Here is a 17,681-nt window from a genome sequence, read left to right as displayed (position 1 = left end):
TAGCGGAAGAAAGCAAATGCTCTTTTATATGAAAGAAATGTACCCTCATTAAAACATCTCTAGGTAGCGAATCTGCTAAGTGCGATGCTTTAGGAATACAGTTGCAAGAAAAAGTATGTGAACCCCTTGGGATTACGTGGAGTTTTGCATGAATTGGGCATAAAATGTGCTCTGAACGTCATCTAAGTCACAACAATAGAAGAACATAGTCTGCTGAACATAATACTACACAAACAGTAGATGTTGCCATGGTTTAATTGCACATAACATGTAAACATTCACAGTGCTGGGAGGAAAAAGTATGTGAGGCCCTAGCTTAATGACTTCTCCCAGAGCTAATTGGAGCCAGGAGTGAGCCAACCTTGACTCCAATCAGTGTGATGATATTGGATGTGTTGCTGACAGCTGTCCTGCCCTTAAAAAACACACACCTGTTTTGGGTTTACTGGTTTCAAGAAGCACTGTCTAATGTGAACCATGCCTCACAGAAAACAGCTCTCAGAAGACCTACGATCAAGAATTGTTGACTTGCATGAAGCTGGAAAGGGTTACAAAAGTATCTCCAAAAGCCTTGATGTTCATGTGTCTACAGTAAGACAGACTGTCTACAAATGGAGAAAGTTTAGCACTGTTGCTACTCTCCCTAGGCGTGGTCGTCCTGTAAAAATGACTGCAAGAGCACAGCGCAGAATGCTGCATGAGGAAAAGAAGAATCCCAGAGTGTCAGCTAAAGACCTACAGAAATCTCTGGCACATGCTAACATTTTTGTTGACACATCTACAATAAGGAAAAAATTAAACAAGAATGGAGTACATGCGAGGACACCACGGAGGAAGCCATTGCTGTCCAAAAAGAATATTGCAGCACATTTGAAGTTTGCAAAAGAGCACCTGGATGTTCCACAGCACTACTGGCAAAATATACTGTGGACAGATGAAACCAAGATTGAGTTGTTTGGGAAGAACACACAACACTATGTGTGGAGAAAAAAGGCACAGCACACCAACATCAAAGCCTCATCCCCACTGTAAAACATGGTGGAGGGAGCATCATGGTTTGGGGCTGCTTTGCTGCCTCAGGGCCTGGACGGATTGTTGTCATTGATGGGAAAATGAATGCCAGAGTTTATCAAGACGTTTTGCAGGAAAACGTACGACCATCTGTCCGCCAACTGAAGCTCCGCAGAGGATGGGTGATGCAACAGGACAATGACCCAAAGCATGCAAGTAATTCAACAAAACAATGGCTGCAACAGCACAGAATACGCCTTCTGGAGTGGCCCAGTCAGAGTCCTGACCTCAACCCGATTGAAATGCTGTAGCATGACCTTAAGAGAGCAATTCACACCAGACATCCCAAGAATATTGCTACACTGAAACAGTTTTGTGAAGAGGAGTGCTCCACAATTACTCCAGATCGTTGTGCAGGTCTGATCTACAACTACAGGAAACGTTTGGTTGAGGTTATTGCTGCCAAAGCAGGGTCAACCAGTTAAGTCCCAAGGTTCACATACTTTTTCCTCCCTGCACTGTGAATGTTTACATGTTATGTGCAATTAAACCATGGCAACATCTAATGTTTGTGTCGTATTATGTTCAGCAGACTGTGTTCTTCTATTGTTGTGACTTAGATGGCGTTCAGAGCACATTTTATGCCCAATTCATGCAAAACTTCACGTAATCCCAAGGGGTTCACATACTTTTTCTTGCAACTGTATGGTGGATACTTCAATGACCTCAATCGTGAGGTCAATGGGTGCAGCTTCAGGGAGAATGGAGGATAGCAGATTGCGAGCATATGTGTGTAAATCAGATTGAGGGGCGGATTCTTTTATTCCCCTTTTAGTTTAATGTTGTTAAGTCTGGATCTGTCCTCAAGGTTCGCTAGTTTAGCTGTAATCCATGAATCGTCTTTAACTTCTTCATACACATCTACTAGGTCATCGATTGGTTTCCCTACAGTCACCCATTTTATTCTCCACAAATTGGACCCTTTCTCCCATCTTATGTAAATCAGATGACAATTTGTAGAAAAGAGTAGAGATTTCTGAAATTGAGGATTGTAGAGAGAGAAGCATTTCTTTCATGGTAGAACCAATCACAGGCTGGGCTTAGGTAGGGAAAGCTGCTATAGATGAGTGGGGATGTGAAGGGTTAATCTCCTGGGATTGTGTTGATGATACTGATGCTCCAAATGTAAGGGGCTGTAGCCTCATGTGGGCTTTTGCTGGGCTACAGGGACCTGGGCTGTGTGCTTGGTGCTGGCTGGGGGAGGACTGTACCTAACACTGCAGAGGATTCCTGCTCTGCATCTGGGTGATCAGTGTACGAGGCAGCAGTGATAGGAGAGGAAGTGGCGGTGCCATCTTGGCTGCATTCCTGTCTGTCTGTAGAAAGAATTCTGTAAGCTTCTGTGGACGGCGGTCATATTTTCTTTTGCAGGACATCGCTGCACCAGCCGGTTGGGAGTCACCGCAGCTTGTTAGAGGACTGGGAGGAAGGAAAGAGGCTCCCAGTCGCGATGTTTATCCCTCTGCCCTGTATGGCGGAGCTCAAGGCTTAGGCAGCCATCATTGTTGTCGGCAAGCCACGCCCCCGACAAGTAGTTTTTTCAAAAACGTTCACGCCCCTGAATCCTCTGTAATCCCACGTTTCCGAAGCTAAGGGTCACTTGAACGTCATTTTTCAGTATGAGCAAATAATGGCTCATAAGGGTGGGACTCAACATAAACTTTACCAACACTGGAAACCATGGTCATAACTGGAAAAGTGTACGTTATTCTTTTGTATACCTTTCCTTTACAGATTTTACTAGTTGGTATCCTATTGAAACTGGTTCAATACTGCCGATTCTTACTTGAAATTTTGTTAATATATATTGATCTGTGTAAAATCTGTGCTTATTTGTTGAACTTTTGGACAAAGGTTCATACTATTCAGTTGATGTCGTATATTTTTTCTTGTTATAAAATACAATAAGAAGTATTTGAATAAAATCTTTGCAATGTGCATATATCACCCAGAGGGGAATATTACTTTTTCAACAAAGGTGTCCATGCACATTAGGACATTTTAGAGGCATATAAGCTCCGTGTTTAGAGGCAGAAAAAAACCCTTCTGTTTTTATATTCTGAGAGCAGTTTAATGGCAGAACAAAGAATGCTAAATGTGCCTAAATGCTAGTACAAAAAATGTTAAAAAGGAGTGTGTTTTTCCTGCCAAAGGAACTGGCTTTTTTTTTTATTATTATTATTTTTTCTTTTTTAGCCAGTGTGCATGGACCCTAACGCTCACAAGTTTTGCCTTTTTCCCAGCTGTGAATAGAGAGTGAAGGAAAAGCAGCAGACTATTTAGCGAATATCTGTGTTATTCTGCTGACCTGTCCTAATCAGTTTATACCTTCTTAACCTTTGAGCACTGGAGCACAACTGAGTGGCTTCTTGTACCGCTTCTCCCTCTCCAAGTCTGAGCACTGCTGTACAGGAACAGTAAAGCTAATACAAAGTCAAGTTCAGGAGCTTATACTGCTTCCAATACAATTAGCTTTTTCAATGTCTAAATATTCGTGCGTAACTAATAATACCGTAACATTTTTGATGTGTGTAATATTTCCCATGTTGCTTTTTGCTGATCGAATGTAACATTCCCTAACATTCGATCCTACAAGTCCTAAAAGTGACACTAAACCCACCTTTTTTTTTTTAAATGAAATAAATCTAATTTGTTTAAATATACAGTAAGTAGAATGTATCTCTTATCTCTCTGCTATTCTCAGACTTTGTTTTTTGGTTGTCTTTGTTTTCAATACCAAGTTGTGTATAAGAACGTTGCAACTCTTACTTGCTTTCCTGTGGGATGGACCACACATCTATATGCTGACGCATGCAGCGCTCTGGGATCTGTAGAATGCATAGTGGAGCATGTGACCAGAAGTAACATGCACTGCTCTCTCTATACTAGTGTTGGGATGTGTCAAAGGAGGATCGGGGGCATGCACAAGACAGAAAAACCCTGAAAAACAGTAACAGACTTGAAGATAAATAAATTTAAAAATCTTGATGTTTAAGAATAATTGCTTTATTGTCCCACAGCAAAATAAAAGCAAGCAGCTCTGTCTGAATACATACCTCATCTCCAGTGCTGTCCCCAACATAAATGTATTTTCTCTGTGAGATAGGACATATCTTAAAGTCTGCACTTAAAAGAAAAAAAAATCAAAACCAGAGGCAGCATCTATTTTTTCAGGAAAAAGGTGAACTGCAAGGGTGCCCTTTTTACTCTAGTTTTGGACAGTTACTCTTTGCCAATTACACATTCAGAGTTGAATTTATCATGCAGATTATGTGAATTTTATTTTGTCCTTTTTTGTAGGTGATTGTGCATAGTTATATATTGGGCAGCACAGTGGCGAAATGGTTAGCACTTCCGCCTGGCAGTACTGGGGTCGTTGGTTCGAATCCCAACCATGGCACCACCTGCCTGGAGTTTACATGTTCTCCCTGTGCCTGCGTGGGTTTCCTCCAGGTACTCCGGTTTCCTCCCACACTCCAAAGACGTGCTGGTAGGTTAATTGGATCTTGTCTAAATTGGCCCTAGTATGTGTATGTATGAATGTGAGTTAGGACCTTAGATTGTGTGCCCCTTGAGGGTTAGCGACTGATGTGAATGTACAATATACAGGTGAAACTCGAAAAATTAGAATATCGTGCAAAAGTTAATTTATTTCAGTAATGCAACTTAAAAGGTGAAACTAATATATGAGATAGACTCATTACATGCAAAGCAAGATAGTTCAAGCAGTGATTTGTCATAATTGTGATGATTATGGCTTACAGCTCATGAAAACCCCAAATTCACAATCTCCGAAAATTAGAATATTGTGAAAAGGTGCAATATTCTAGGCTCAAAGTGTCCCACTCTAATCAGCTAATTAAGCCATAACACCTGCAAAGGGTTCCTGAGCCTTTAAATGGTCTCTCAGTCTGGTTCAGTAGGAATCACAATCGTGGGAAAGACTGCTGACCTGACAGTTGTGCAGAAAACCATCATTGACACCCTCCATAAGGAGGGAAAACCTCAAAAGGTAATTGCAAAAGAAGTTGGATGTTCCCAAAGTGCTGTATCAAAGCACATTAATAGAAAGTTATGTGGAAGGGAAAAGTGTGGAAGAAAAAGGTGCACACGCAGGAGGGATGACTAGAGCCTGGAGAGGATTGTCAGGAAAAGGCCATTCAAAAATGTTGGGGACTTTCACAAAGAGTGGACTGAGGCTGGAGTCAGTGCATCAAGAGCCACCACACACAGACGGATCCTGGACATGGGCTTAAAATGTCGTATTCCTCTTGTCAAGCCACTCCTGAACAAGAAACAACGTCAGAAGCATCTTACCTGGGCTAAAGAAAAACAGACCTGGTCTGTTGCTCAGTAGTCCAAAGTTTTTTCTGATGAGAGCAACTTTTCCATCTCATTTGGAAACCAAGGACCCAGAGTATGGAGGAAGAATGGAGAGGCACACACTGCAAGATGTGTGAAGTCCAGTGTGAAGTTTCCACAGTCTGTTGATTTCCAGAGCCATGTCATCTGCTGGTGTTGGTCCACTGTGCTTCATTAAGTCCAGGGTCAACGCAGCCGTCTACCAGGAGATTTTGGAGCACTTCATGCTTCCTTCCACAGACGAGCTTTATGGGGATGCTGACTTCATTTTCCAGCAGGACTTGGCACCTGCCCACACAGCCAAAAGCACCAAAACCTGGTTCAATGACCGTGGGATTACTGTGCTTGATTAGCCAGCAAACTCGCCTGACCTGAACCCCATAGAGAATCTATGGGGCATTGCCAAGAGAAAGATGAAAGACATGAGACCGAACAATGCAGAAGAGCTGAAGGCCGCTATTGAAGCATCCTGGTCTTCCATAACACCTCAGCAGTGCCACAGGCTGATAGCTTCCATGCCACGCTGCATTGAGGCAGTAATTGCTGCAAAAGGGGCCCAAACCAAGTACTGAGTACATATGCATGCTTATACTTTTCAGAGGTCCGATATTGTTCTATGTACAATCCTTGTTTTATTGATTACATGTAATATTCTAATTTTCTGAGATTGTGGATTTGGGGTTTTCATGAGCTGTGAGCCATAATCATCACAATTATGACAAATCAAGGCTTGAACTATCTTGCTTTGCATGTAATGAGTCTATCACATATATTATTTTTACCTTTTAAGTTGCATTACTGAAATAAATGAACTTTTGCACAATATTCTAATTTTTTCGAGTTTCACCTGTATATGTAAAGCGCTGCGTAAATTGATGGCGCTATATAAGTACCTGAAATAAATAAAATAAATATATGTATATTGTTTGTTTTCTTTGCAGGTCGTATTTACAAGTGTCTGTTTACTGGCTCTGTGAGCTCACTACTGACTCTACCGTTAGATATGTTGTCCACGTAAGTTTTATGCACGTTTATATTTGTCACTGATTCATTAGTACACATTTCAATAGATCAATGCTGTGGTAAACGCAAATTTAAAGGGTATCCACAAAAGTGGCGTATGAGTAGACTTATATTTACCCACTTAAGCTCACATACCTTTTGGACTTGAGCAATATTTACATTTCCACTATGGTCCTGTTTATTCTGCAATAATTTAGGATTGTAAAGTAATTATATACATAAGGTGAGGGGTGTAATATTGGCTTGCATAATTTTTTTTTGGAAATTGACCCTTTACTTTATAAAAAAAAAAAAAAAAAAAGTACAAAAAGTAAATAAGCATACATTTTATTAGGGCTGCACCTATACCAATTTTTGCTTATTGGATCAGCAGGTCCAGGCCAAACAACATTGGCATAGCTGTCAGGGAGCCTCTCTGTTTTACTTGCCGCTGTCATAGCTCTCTTTGCTATGAGAGAATACATTTTGGCTATCACATCTCCTGATACAGAATTAGGGAGCAACTTCAGTTTGAGAATTCTGTTTATGATCTGTTCTAAAATACTGGGGTTGCTTTAATGGTAGCAGAAGTTTCAGAATTTTCTCCAAGCACAGAATATGTTTAGGATCACCCAGAACTTTAAAGGATAAGTTCACATTTGTGAACATGTTACATCCATATTTAAGGTGTAACATGTTCATCATCTGCCTGCTCTCCCCCTGATATCTCCCCTCCTTGTGACAGCGAGCCGGGGATCTTCTCCCAAATCCAGTGTCACAAATAAAGAAAAAAACAAAACGTGGCTGTGCGTGGCTCCACCCACACAGCCTTTTCATTCATTCAGAGTTATTTGCGGCAGACAGCTTTTAGTTCTTAATGACCTACTGTACCAGGGCACTCTGCGCCAGAGTGCTCTAGGTAGTTCATTGATCTTCCTGTTTGACCCTGCACCCCAAATCTGCTGATTGGGGATGCAATGTTTGTTTTGCTTTGTGCTTGTTAAAGGTTCTTGCGATAAAAACCAACGAAGCGAATAAAACTCTGTAGCGTAATAACGTGCTTTACTAGACAACCTTCAAATACAACTGCAAAAGATACAAACTATAACAAAATATGCCTAAAACATGCACAAGCTGACTATTTATGTGACAGGCATACACTAAAAGTTAGCTTAGTTCTTTCTGGTAATGAGGTCTTCTCATGGTTTCGGGATCTTCCTTTAGAGTCCAGCACCAAAACATTCCAAAGTCCTCCAACACACTGTTTCTTCTTCCAAGTCTCCAGAACAGCTGTTGCTTCTTTCTTTCAGAACAACTCTGTCTTGGCACATGGCTTTTTCAAAAAGTCCTCTGTCCCTCCCCCTGCTACCTCTTCCTGTGCTGCACATAAACCAGTCAAATGGGTTAATTTTCATATCAATAGGGGGGCCTTGCTTCAAACACAACACCTGCAATTTAAAAAAAATCACTTATCTAAGCTATAAAAAAAAAAATCACCATAGCATCATCCATCCATAGCAGCACAATGCTTTATTGGCTCTAAAAAAATGCATATTTTTCTACCTGCAATAAATGTGCATTTTTAATATTTTTTTTTTTTTTTTTTTTAAAGGTGAACTTCTCTATCCATCCTATTTGAGTCTGTAGGTTTAGGAATGCTGCTTTGTAGACCTAGCTGCAATTTTAATACCTCCTTCACACAGGTGCTGAAAATAGGTGGTTAGGTTGCATTTTTAATGCTTCCCTACCACCTGTTAAGGCCACTCATAATTGTTGAAACAGGGTGGGTGGACGCAGGTGTACATACGGCAGAGTGCTTTGTAAAGTGACTGCGCAAAAATAACACTGCTTTGTGTTTGACGAGCAGTGATGCTTTGCATGTGCTGCCATTCACTTTTATTGAAGCACACCACAAGCTTGCCCTACATGCACTGTAAATGCATTTGTGGAGTTTATCGTGCATTTTGAGTTGCAAAGCACCAAAAGTGATATTTTGCATTGTGTTAAAAAAAGAATCTCACAGGGCATTTGAAGAACTTCACTTAATGCAACTTGAGTGCCTGTGCAGTTTGTCTAAAGCACCCATTAACAACATATGTGTGCTAATATCTTTAAAGGCTGTTTTTAATGTAAAAAGAGAGAAAAAATGCCTCAGCCCGGGCTCCATCCACCCCTCTAATGCGTTTTGTCTAGCTCACGGGGCTTAAAGTGGTAGTAAACTGCACATAAAAAAATAAATAAAATCCCCTGCAAGAAATTATTACCTACAGCTAAGCTTTATTATAAGCTTACCTGTAGGTAAAAGCTACAAAAGTGGGTTTACTTTCACTTTAATCATGGGGATAAAGATTCCATGCACAGGGATTGCATCATCGGCTGACACTTTGACGAGATGACTATTAGGTGAGTGTTTTCCTTACACAAGACTAGTGAAACATAAAAGCCAGAGATACAATCATTTAAAGCTATTTCCAGAAAAATGCACAAGTGTACAAAAATGGAAAACGATACTCTAACAATGTGAAAGTGAAGTGTTTGTTCAACTACACATTTAATATTTCCATAAACTTTATTGGTGTAATTAATAATAAAATAAAAAATATAGACAAAAATTGTAAAAATGAAAAGCAAATCGAAATAAAAAAGATGAAATTTAAAATAAAAAAAAATGTAAAAAGGTGAAAATAAAAATAAGAATGAAAATGAAAAAAAAGGTGTGAAACAATTAAAGTGAAAGACAAAAAAAATGGAAATGGGAAAAACCCAAGATAGCATGAATAAAATAGAATAGATGAATGAAGGGGCTTCAATACAAGATAGCATTTATAATTGGAAATGCAAAAAATTAAATTAGACCTATGGATGAAAAAATATGCAAATTAAATTAAGAGGGCATTAAAGGGATATTCAAAAGTCAGAAACAGTGTGGAAAATTGTAATTTACATACAGTCAGGTCCATAAATATTGGGACATCGACACAATTCTAATATTTTTGGCTCTATACACCACCACAATGGATTTGAAATGAAACGAACAAGATGTGCTTTAACTGCAGACTGTCAGCTTTAATTTGAGGGTATATACATCCAAATCAGGTGAACGGTGTAGGAATTACAACAGTTTGCATATGTGCCTCCCACTTGTTAAGGGACCAAAAGTAATGGGACAATTGGCTTCTCAGCTGTTCCATGGCCAGGTGTGTGTTATTCCCTCATTATCCCAATTACAATGAGCAGATAAAAGGTCCAGAGTTCATTTCAAGTGTGCTATTTGCATTTTGGAATCTGTTGCTGTCAACTCTCAAGATGAGATCCAAAGAGCTGTCACTATCAGCGAAGCAAGCCATCATTAGGCTGAAAAAACAAAACAAACCCATCAGAGAGATAGCAAAAACATTAGGCTTGGCCAAAACAACTGTTTGGAACATTCTTAAAAAGAAGGAACGCACCGGTGAGCTCAGCAACACCAAAAGACCCGGAAGAGCACGGAAAACAACTGTGGTGGATGACCGAAGAATTCTTTCCCTAGTGAAGAAAACACACTTCACAACAGTTGGCCAGATCAAGAACACTCTCCAGGAGGTAGGTGTATGTGTGTCAAAGTCAACAATCAAAGAGAAGACTTCACCAGAGTGAATACAGAGGGTTCACCACAAGATGTAAACCATTGGTGAGCCTCAAAAACAGGAAGGCCAGATTAGAGTTTGCCAAACGACATCTAAAAAAGCCTTCACAGTTCTGGAACAACATCCTATGGACAGATGAGACCAAGATCAACTTGTACCAGAGTGATGGGAAGAGAAGAGTATGGAGAAGGAAAGGAGCTGCTCGTGATCCTAAGCATACCACCTCATCAGTGAAGCATGGTGGTGGTAGTGTCATGGCGTGGGCATGTATGGCTGCCAATGGAACTGGTTCTCTTGTATTTATTGATGATGTGACTGCTGACAAAAGCAGCAGGATGAATTCTGAAGTTTTTCGGGCAATATTATCTGCTCATATTCAGCCAAATGCTTCAGAACTCATTGGACGCCGCTTCACAGTGCAGATGGACAATGACCCAAAGCATACTGCAAAAGCAACCAAAGCGTTTTTTAAGGGAAAGAAGTGGAATGTTATGCAATGGCCAAGTCAATCACCTGACCTGAATCCGATTGAGCATGCGTTTCACTTGCTGAAGACAAAACTGAAGGGAAAATGCCCCAAGAACAAGCAGGAACTGAAGACAGTTGCAGTAGAGGCCTGGCAGAGCATCACCAGGGATGAAACCCAGCGTCTGGTGATGTCTATGCGTTCCAGACTTCAGGCTGTAATTGACTGCAAAGGATTTGCAACCAAGTATTAAAAAGTGAAAGTTTGATTTATGATTATTATTCTGTCCCATTACTTTTGGTCCCTTAACAAGTGGGAGGCACATATGCAACCTGTTGTAATTCCTACACCGTTCACCTGATTTGGATGTAAATACCCTCAAATTAAAGCTGACAGTCTGCAGTTAAAGCACATCTTGTTCGTTTCATTTCAAATCCATTGTGGTGGTGTATAGAGCCAAAAATGTTAGAATTGTGTCGATGTCCCAATATTTATGGACCTGACTGTATATATTGTAATGTTTGGGGGTTGTTTAGCTCAAGGTAGCGCTTACCAGTGGGTAGAGTCCATGCCTGAAATCATAATTTAAGGACTTGTTGGCCCACTTTTAATAAATAGAAACAAAACAGTTTGCCTATGCAGGGGTATCTACCATCCATACAAAACAAAGATTCAGCCTCTTGGCTCTCTTTAGCAGCACCGCAGCTCAGGCTTTTATGCCTTGGTTCTCTTGACCATATAACAGTATCTTTGTATTCACGCACAAACACTGTACCTCGGTTAGCACTCTTTCACAGCTTCCTTGCTGCTTCAGCCTACAGGCTTTGGCCCACTACACCATGCCGACATGCACATTTGAGGCTGCTCCCTTGCACCCACATGGACTCCTGGGGAGTGTGGAGCCCAGCACCCTGGTTCTGACTCTAGAGGAGACCCACACACACCTGCACAATCAGTCTCCTGGCTATTCCCAAAACCTGGTCCCAGGATTGGAGATTTCCTCCCACGCAGATCACTGTGAAATTTCCAGACTCCAGGTCCCAACTTCTAGTTTTAACCATTAGCCGCCTGGCCAATGGCCTTTTTGGTGGCCGGCAAAATCCTCCAGCGTTCCGGGTGGACGCCATATGGTGTCCTCCCGGGCATGCACAGTTTGCGCACCTGCAGAGCCGCGCAGCCGGTCACCGTCCGTGTACCTCGGACATGACCGATGACAGATCTGAGTACCGGCCCCGTTGCCAGTACCATGTGACCTGCTGCGCCCAATCCCAAAAAATAAAAACCCCAACGGTGATTAAATACCACCAAAAGAAAGCTCTTGTGTGAAGAAAATGATAAAATTTTAGTTTGGGTACAATGTTGTATGACCGCGCAATTGTCAAGTGTGAGAGCACTGAAACCTGAAGAATAGCCTGGGCAGGAAGTGGGTAAAAGTGCCCGGTATGGAAATGGTTAAGCTATCGCCAAAAATGTATATATGCTAATTGAATATACTGGAAGAAACTTAAACAAGGAAAAAGAGCGAAGAGTAATAAAAGCAAAAAAAAAAAAAAAGTACAGATTTAATGCTGCTCCAACTACAGCTTTTACTTTACATATTTCACTTTAGGTTTTTAAAGAGCAATGAATCTGTATTCATAAACCAAAATAAAGTTAAAATGAGAAGAAAAAAAATAAAAATTACGTATTTGCCCTTAAATCTAACTGCATTAACCGCTTACCGTCCGCCCTATAGCAGAAATACTGTGTGCCCTACCCGCGCCGCCATTCGCGGCCTCGGCTGTCAGTCACCGGGGTCCCGGCCGGTGATAACTCGCTGGCACCCGGTGATCGCCAAGTATTACCAACTGGGGGGTGAACTGTATGTAAACAATACAGTTCTCTCCCAGCACCCTGAAAGCACACACAGCACATAATATGAAACGGCGCACAGTTAACCCACACAGGGTGGCGTAAGCTGTTTAGGAAAGCTGTGGCTCTAGGACTGTACCCGAACAAACTTTTCCAACTGGATACCTTAGCATCTTCCTCTAATAGGTGTGTTACTTGGATTAATCGATTTTGATCCCAAGATAACACCCAAATTGTCCACTCTGCTCCTCTTAAGAAATCCTATTCTCCAGCTCCCTTTTTACCTCCTCCCATGCTCAACATGAGATCATTACCTTTTGTATCATCCTCTCCCTTTAGATTATAACCCCTTGAGCAGGGCTCTTCTATTAACGCACTCCACAAATTGTTGGCGATCTCTAAATCCTGTTGCCAAAGTCTAACAACCAAACTTTTAACTCTACCCCAAATCCCAAAGGTAGTTTCTGAAGGTGTATGGGGGTGTCAGGTTTGAGACTAAGCCTTTCCTTGGAGGTAATAGGGGTACATCCCTTTGTCCCTGCTATATGCATGCCAAGAACAGGAGAAAATGTACAGTAGACTCCCCGAGGTAGTGTACCCTGCTGACTACAATGTAATTTGTATATAGAATATAGGGCATTCCTAAACATTTGATACCAGCACCAATACCCTTGCCCCAAGTATTTTAAATAAGGTTGGGACAATTCCTCCACATCCATTAGACATGTCTTTTCTTTGTGCCTGCATTGCGGTTTCATGATCCTGTCCTGTTTTTTTTTTTTTTTTTGGCATAACACAACACCCTCCTTTCTCTTGCACCCATCAGTATTAATCATCTGAGGTTGTCCGAGACTCATAAAACCCTCAAAACATGATGGACACAGTAAAGTCCAATAGGATAGTATCCAAATTGACTGTCGTATATGCACGATGTTCAGTCCCTGGAACCGGAATCAGGGATGAGACAGTTCAAGTCAGGTTTGACAGCTATGGACCGGAGTCCTCCACCAATCCTTATGACTTATAGCAAACTTGGATATTACCCTACCTGTCTGTCTTTGCAAAGTGGAAATGATCCCACTGATAAATGGGCAATATTTCCTCTGAGGTCCTGGAACACCTCTTAATTTACCTGGGCGCAAGAAAGCGCAAGTTGGATTTCCTGACCCCTTCACCAACATGTAGCAGACCTCCCAATTTGGTTCTAAGTACCATCAGATCCATAGTGCAATATTAGTTGAAGTACACTAGGAGTCTAGGACAGAAGGACACCTATGGGTACTATATGAGGAGACTACAGCATACCATAACAAAGGTGAAGGGCTCTTGGAAGGGCCGAGGCACAGAATCTAAGAAACTGCTGCTGCTGGGAACAAACGGCCAATAAAAAAATAAGAACCCCTTGCAGCGCCGTGACGTTGGGATCACTGAACAGTAGAAAGTACAATTCAAGCTGACAGGTGTTGGAAGCACACAGGTACTGGTGACAAATACACAAAAGACACAGGCTTGAAATACTCTTGGGGACACACAGGCAGGCTGCTAGGAACAAAGCCTATGGTAATCAGGCAAGCTTGAAAAGAGAGAGCCTGGCTGGGGATGTAGCTAACTAAATTAACAGCAGGAGGTTAACCAGTCTTGAACACAAGTCTTGGTGCTGGATAACAAGTAACAGCAAAACCTTTTAAGTTAAAACCATATACTACTTATACCAGCATAACTGCTGATCTTTAAGAATAGAGGAAGTGGACCATTTACAGACATAGACCCAATCTAAAATCTTAACACTCAAACACTCAACACTTTTTAGCCTAATATAGGTGTTAGAGTAACAATTATTCAATGCAGTCCTCAAATTTCCATAAAAAAACCCCAAAGTAATGCGTTAATACCAGAGCTCTAGGAGGGGGAGGGGCCTAAGCATGGCGCTGTGAGGATGCATGGGGTAGGAGCTCCTAACCCCCTCCAAGAAGCAATGTATTTAGAATTAGAGGAACTCGACCCTACCCTGCCCTACCTTGCCCTGATCGTATTGGTCCAGTCGGTGTGTGGCTGGAGTGGTGTAGCAGTGCTAGAGGAGTCCGGAGTCAGGATGGGATGCTGGGCCTGTCCAAGGGACAGGGAATTCTAGGAGGTTCCTGAGACGCCGAGGTGGTGGTGAAGAGCAGCCAAGCATGGAGAGACAGAGCGGCAACACCTACTGAGGGTGATTTCCCCCCCATGTCATTGGTGACCCCAGGAGACCTCCGGTGACCGAATCTCCAGCTGAAGGAGCCCAAACCACAGAGGTGAACAGCGAAGGAAAATTGAGAAGGATTGGGTGGTCCCTTTCCCTGGACTCAGGCGGTGAGGGTGAGTGACCACGGGAAGCGGTCAAATCCTGGAATCCTTAAACCTATACGGGAAAGGAGAGTAGATGTACAATTGTCCCTCTGGTGGTCCAAAAGAGGTGTTTGGAGGGGGGGGGGGGCACCTGGCAATATATGGCAGAGAAGGGTAGAGTAAAACTTTGAGACAAAAAAATGACAGTCACTTAATGGAGAGATTGCAGGGAGGGTGCCCTTGCCTTTAAGGGGCAGCAAAGAGGGGCTATAACACTTGTAGTCCAGTACCGAGAGCAAAGGAAAAGTCTCTGTAGCAGATAGTAATCCAACAAAGGGGGTCATCACAGGAACAGTTCAGGTAAAACAGGGGAAAACATATGCTCACGGATCCGACAGGGTGCCTGGTCTCCCAGGGATAGAAAGTAAAACACAGGTACCTGTTAAGGTCCGGAATAGGTGGGCAGCCTCCCCTTTTGGGCTCGTGTCCCAGGCAGCTGGCAGGCAATCTCCCCCCTGGACTGGGGTCTCAGGCAGCTAGCAGGAAATCTCCCCCCTGGACTGGGGTCTCAGGCAGCTGGCAGGCAATCTCCCCCCTGGACTGGGGTCTCAGGCAGCTGGCAGGCAATCTCCCCCCTGGACTGGGGTCTCAGGCAGCTGGCAGGCAATCTCCCCCCTGGACTGGGGTCTCAAGCAGCTGGCTGGCAGTCTCCCCCCTAGACTGGGGTCTCAGGCAGCTTGCAGGCAATCTCCCCCCTGGACTGGGGTCTCCGGTAGCTGGCAGGCAATCTCCCCCCTGGACTGGGGTCTCCGGCAGCTGGCAGGCAATCTCCCCCCTGGACTGGGTTCTCAGGCAGACAGAGTCTAGCCACGAGGGTCCCGCCGCAGCTGGGCTCCCTTGGTGGCTGCACAGCGGAGCACCCGGCCATCAGCTGGACGCGGGCCGCGCTTTCTCCAGGGACATCCACAAGCGTGGGAACTTCCTGTGCCCGCGCTGTGGATGACAGGGCTGGGGTGGCGTCAGTCTGACGCCGCAGCCTGGAACATCCCCGCACTAGGTTCGCACCTCTCCGCGGAGAGTTGTGAACCTCGCTTCTTTCTCTCTGGCTTCGCCGGGGGGAGGAGAAGATAGTGGCAGGGGTGGTGAAAGCCGCACCTCTCGTCCTGCGTGGCAGGATGAGAGGTAGAGGGGGTTCAATTGGCAACGGGGAGAGAAACAGCTGGAGGCAGGGGACAACAGTGCGGGGGCCAGGGTGACACTGGGCTCCTGGTAAAATCAAGGGGACCTGGTAGAGAAAATAGTTTAATGAAATTTGTGGACCTTTAGCAAGCTGGCAGGGAGGAGGAAACTACGGTAATTGAATTTGGGCCATTTGACCGGATGACACGGTGGACATAAAGTAATTAAATCTGGGGACGTTTGGCACAAGGAATTAATGAGGATTAAGCAGAATAAATAATTGGCAGGGCCCCTATACCGTGACAGATATATAAAGATATCAGCCATAATCTTGGAAACAAAATTTTGTATGGTGTGATAAAATCAGTATTGCAAAAAATGAAGTCTTGACAAAGCGCAACTGCATGAAACATGTCGTCTTGGTAATCCTACACATGCTCCCAGCTGAAGTCAACGCCAGACACTGCCTTCGCTTGCCATGGTGACACCACCACGTGATTTGAAGTCGACAGGAGCATTTTCCGTTCTCAGCTCCCTTCAGAGTGGACGGACCGTCCGTTGGAGTCACACTATCCAATTCAGGCTGGTCAAATTTTATTATACTTTGTCTCACCCAATAAAGATGCACCTTCATTAAGGTGCTTGTCTGAGAGCATTTTCCACAGCGCCTAATTTTTTCAGTTCTCCCCTGAATGTAATGCAGTGCACATCGCACTGCATTACTTTCTTTCCTGGCCTCAATTACCGGGAATCTTTCAATGGGGATGTGGAAGTGACATCATAACATCACTTCCGGGTCAGTACAGGAAGGGGAGGGGAGCGTACGTGTCCACTGTCATCCCTCCCCTCTAGCGGCCGGCGGTGAGCTGGTCCCAGGGCCACAGATCGGCAAGTGGAGCCCAGGAGACAGTGGGCGGGGGGGAGCTTCACATGGGGGGGCAAGGAGGCAGGCACTCTGTGGAAGCATTCTGATGGCACCGCTGCTGCCCGACTGGTGAGCCCTGCTGGCTGAAGATTTAAAAAAAAAAAAAACAAAAAACAAAAAAACTAACTGCCCGACTCCAGGAATCACACGTCCTGGGCATCGGGTGATAGAAATTCAACATCCCTGTATGTGGAGATTGAGACGCTACTTCAGGACCCTGGGTGGGAAATTGAACAATATTTTCTGTTTAATGAAGTGAAAAGGGTATCTGTTGCTACAGTTTGGGAAGCGCACATGGCATATATGTGGATTTCTGAAAAAGAAAAAGGAACGGGAGAAGAAACTAAAGCTATTAACTGAGGAATTATATGATCTGGAACAAGTACATAAAAAGACCGACATTATTTGATGTCCTTTGATGAAGTGCTGCAGTTCCTGTATTTTGCTTGAACTGAGACTTAGTTTGTAAATCTGTCTTCCTCTCAAGGTACTAAAAGATTCTTAACAGGGTATATGCATACTAAACAGTCCAGTCCATTGTTCAAAGACTACAGGGAAACACTAACTTAAATGTCCACAACTTTGTAGACTAATTGTTATGGTTTGAAACAGAATGTGTGAAGGGCCCTGAGACTTAAAAGTGACCCTGGACTTTTGGGTTTATTTGTTTGTATAATGTTCATGGTTCAAACTGGAGAAACAATGAAAATATAATTTATTTTCTGTCATAGAAATTCTAGTAACAGGAAGTGGGTCATCCGTAAAAGCAACAGTGTATATGACAGGATAATGTAAAAAAAAATAAAAGCCTTTGAGCACACACAGGCATGACTGCATTTGTACAGCGTGAGCGCATTACTTGGATTTCATCATTATA

At 43.1% G+C, this 17,681-nt stretch overlaps 1 protein-coding gene across 2 annotated transcripts in view; it reads left to right on the top strand.

Moving 5' to 3' along the window:
• The window catches only part of LOC149448987 (E3 ubiquitin-protein ligase MARCHF6-like), a 327,203-nt gene that overhangs the window by 147,081 nt on the left and 162,441 nt on the right, over positions 1-17,681 (top strand). For both annotated transcript variants that reach the window (XM_089693974.1, XM_089693972.1), the window contains exon 5: positions 6,375-6,447. In XM_089693974.1, coding sequence (XP_089550100.1) covers positions 6,375-6,447 — 73 coding nt within the window. The remainder of the gene's footprint in view (positions 1-6,374; positions 6,448-17,681) is intronic.

The sequence above is a fragment of the Staurois parvus genome, unplaced genomic scaffold (assembly GCF_062004578.1).
Source record: "Staurois parvus isolate SC_StPar_1 unplaced genomic scaffold, SC_StPar_1.0 ptg000645l, whole genome shotgun sequence".
Classification (NCBI taxonomy): domain Eukaryota; kingdom Metazoa; phylum Chordata; class Amphibia; order Anura; family Ranidae; genus Staurois; species Staurois parvus.
The sequence above is the reverse complement of the archived record's forward strand: the minus strand, read 5'-3'. Positions and strand labels throughout refer to the sequence as shown.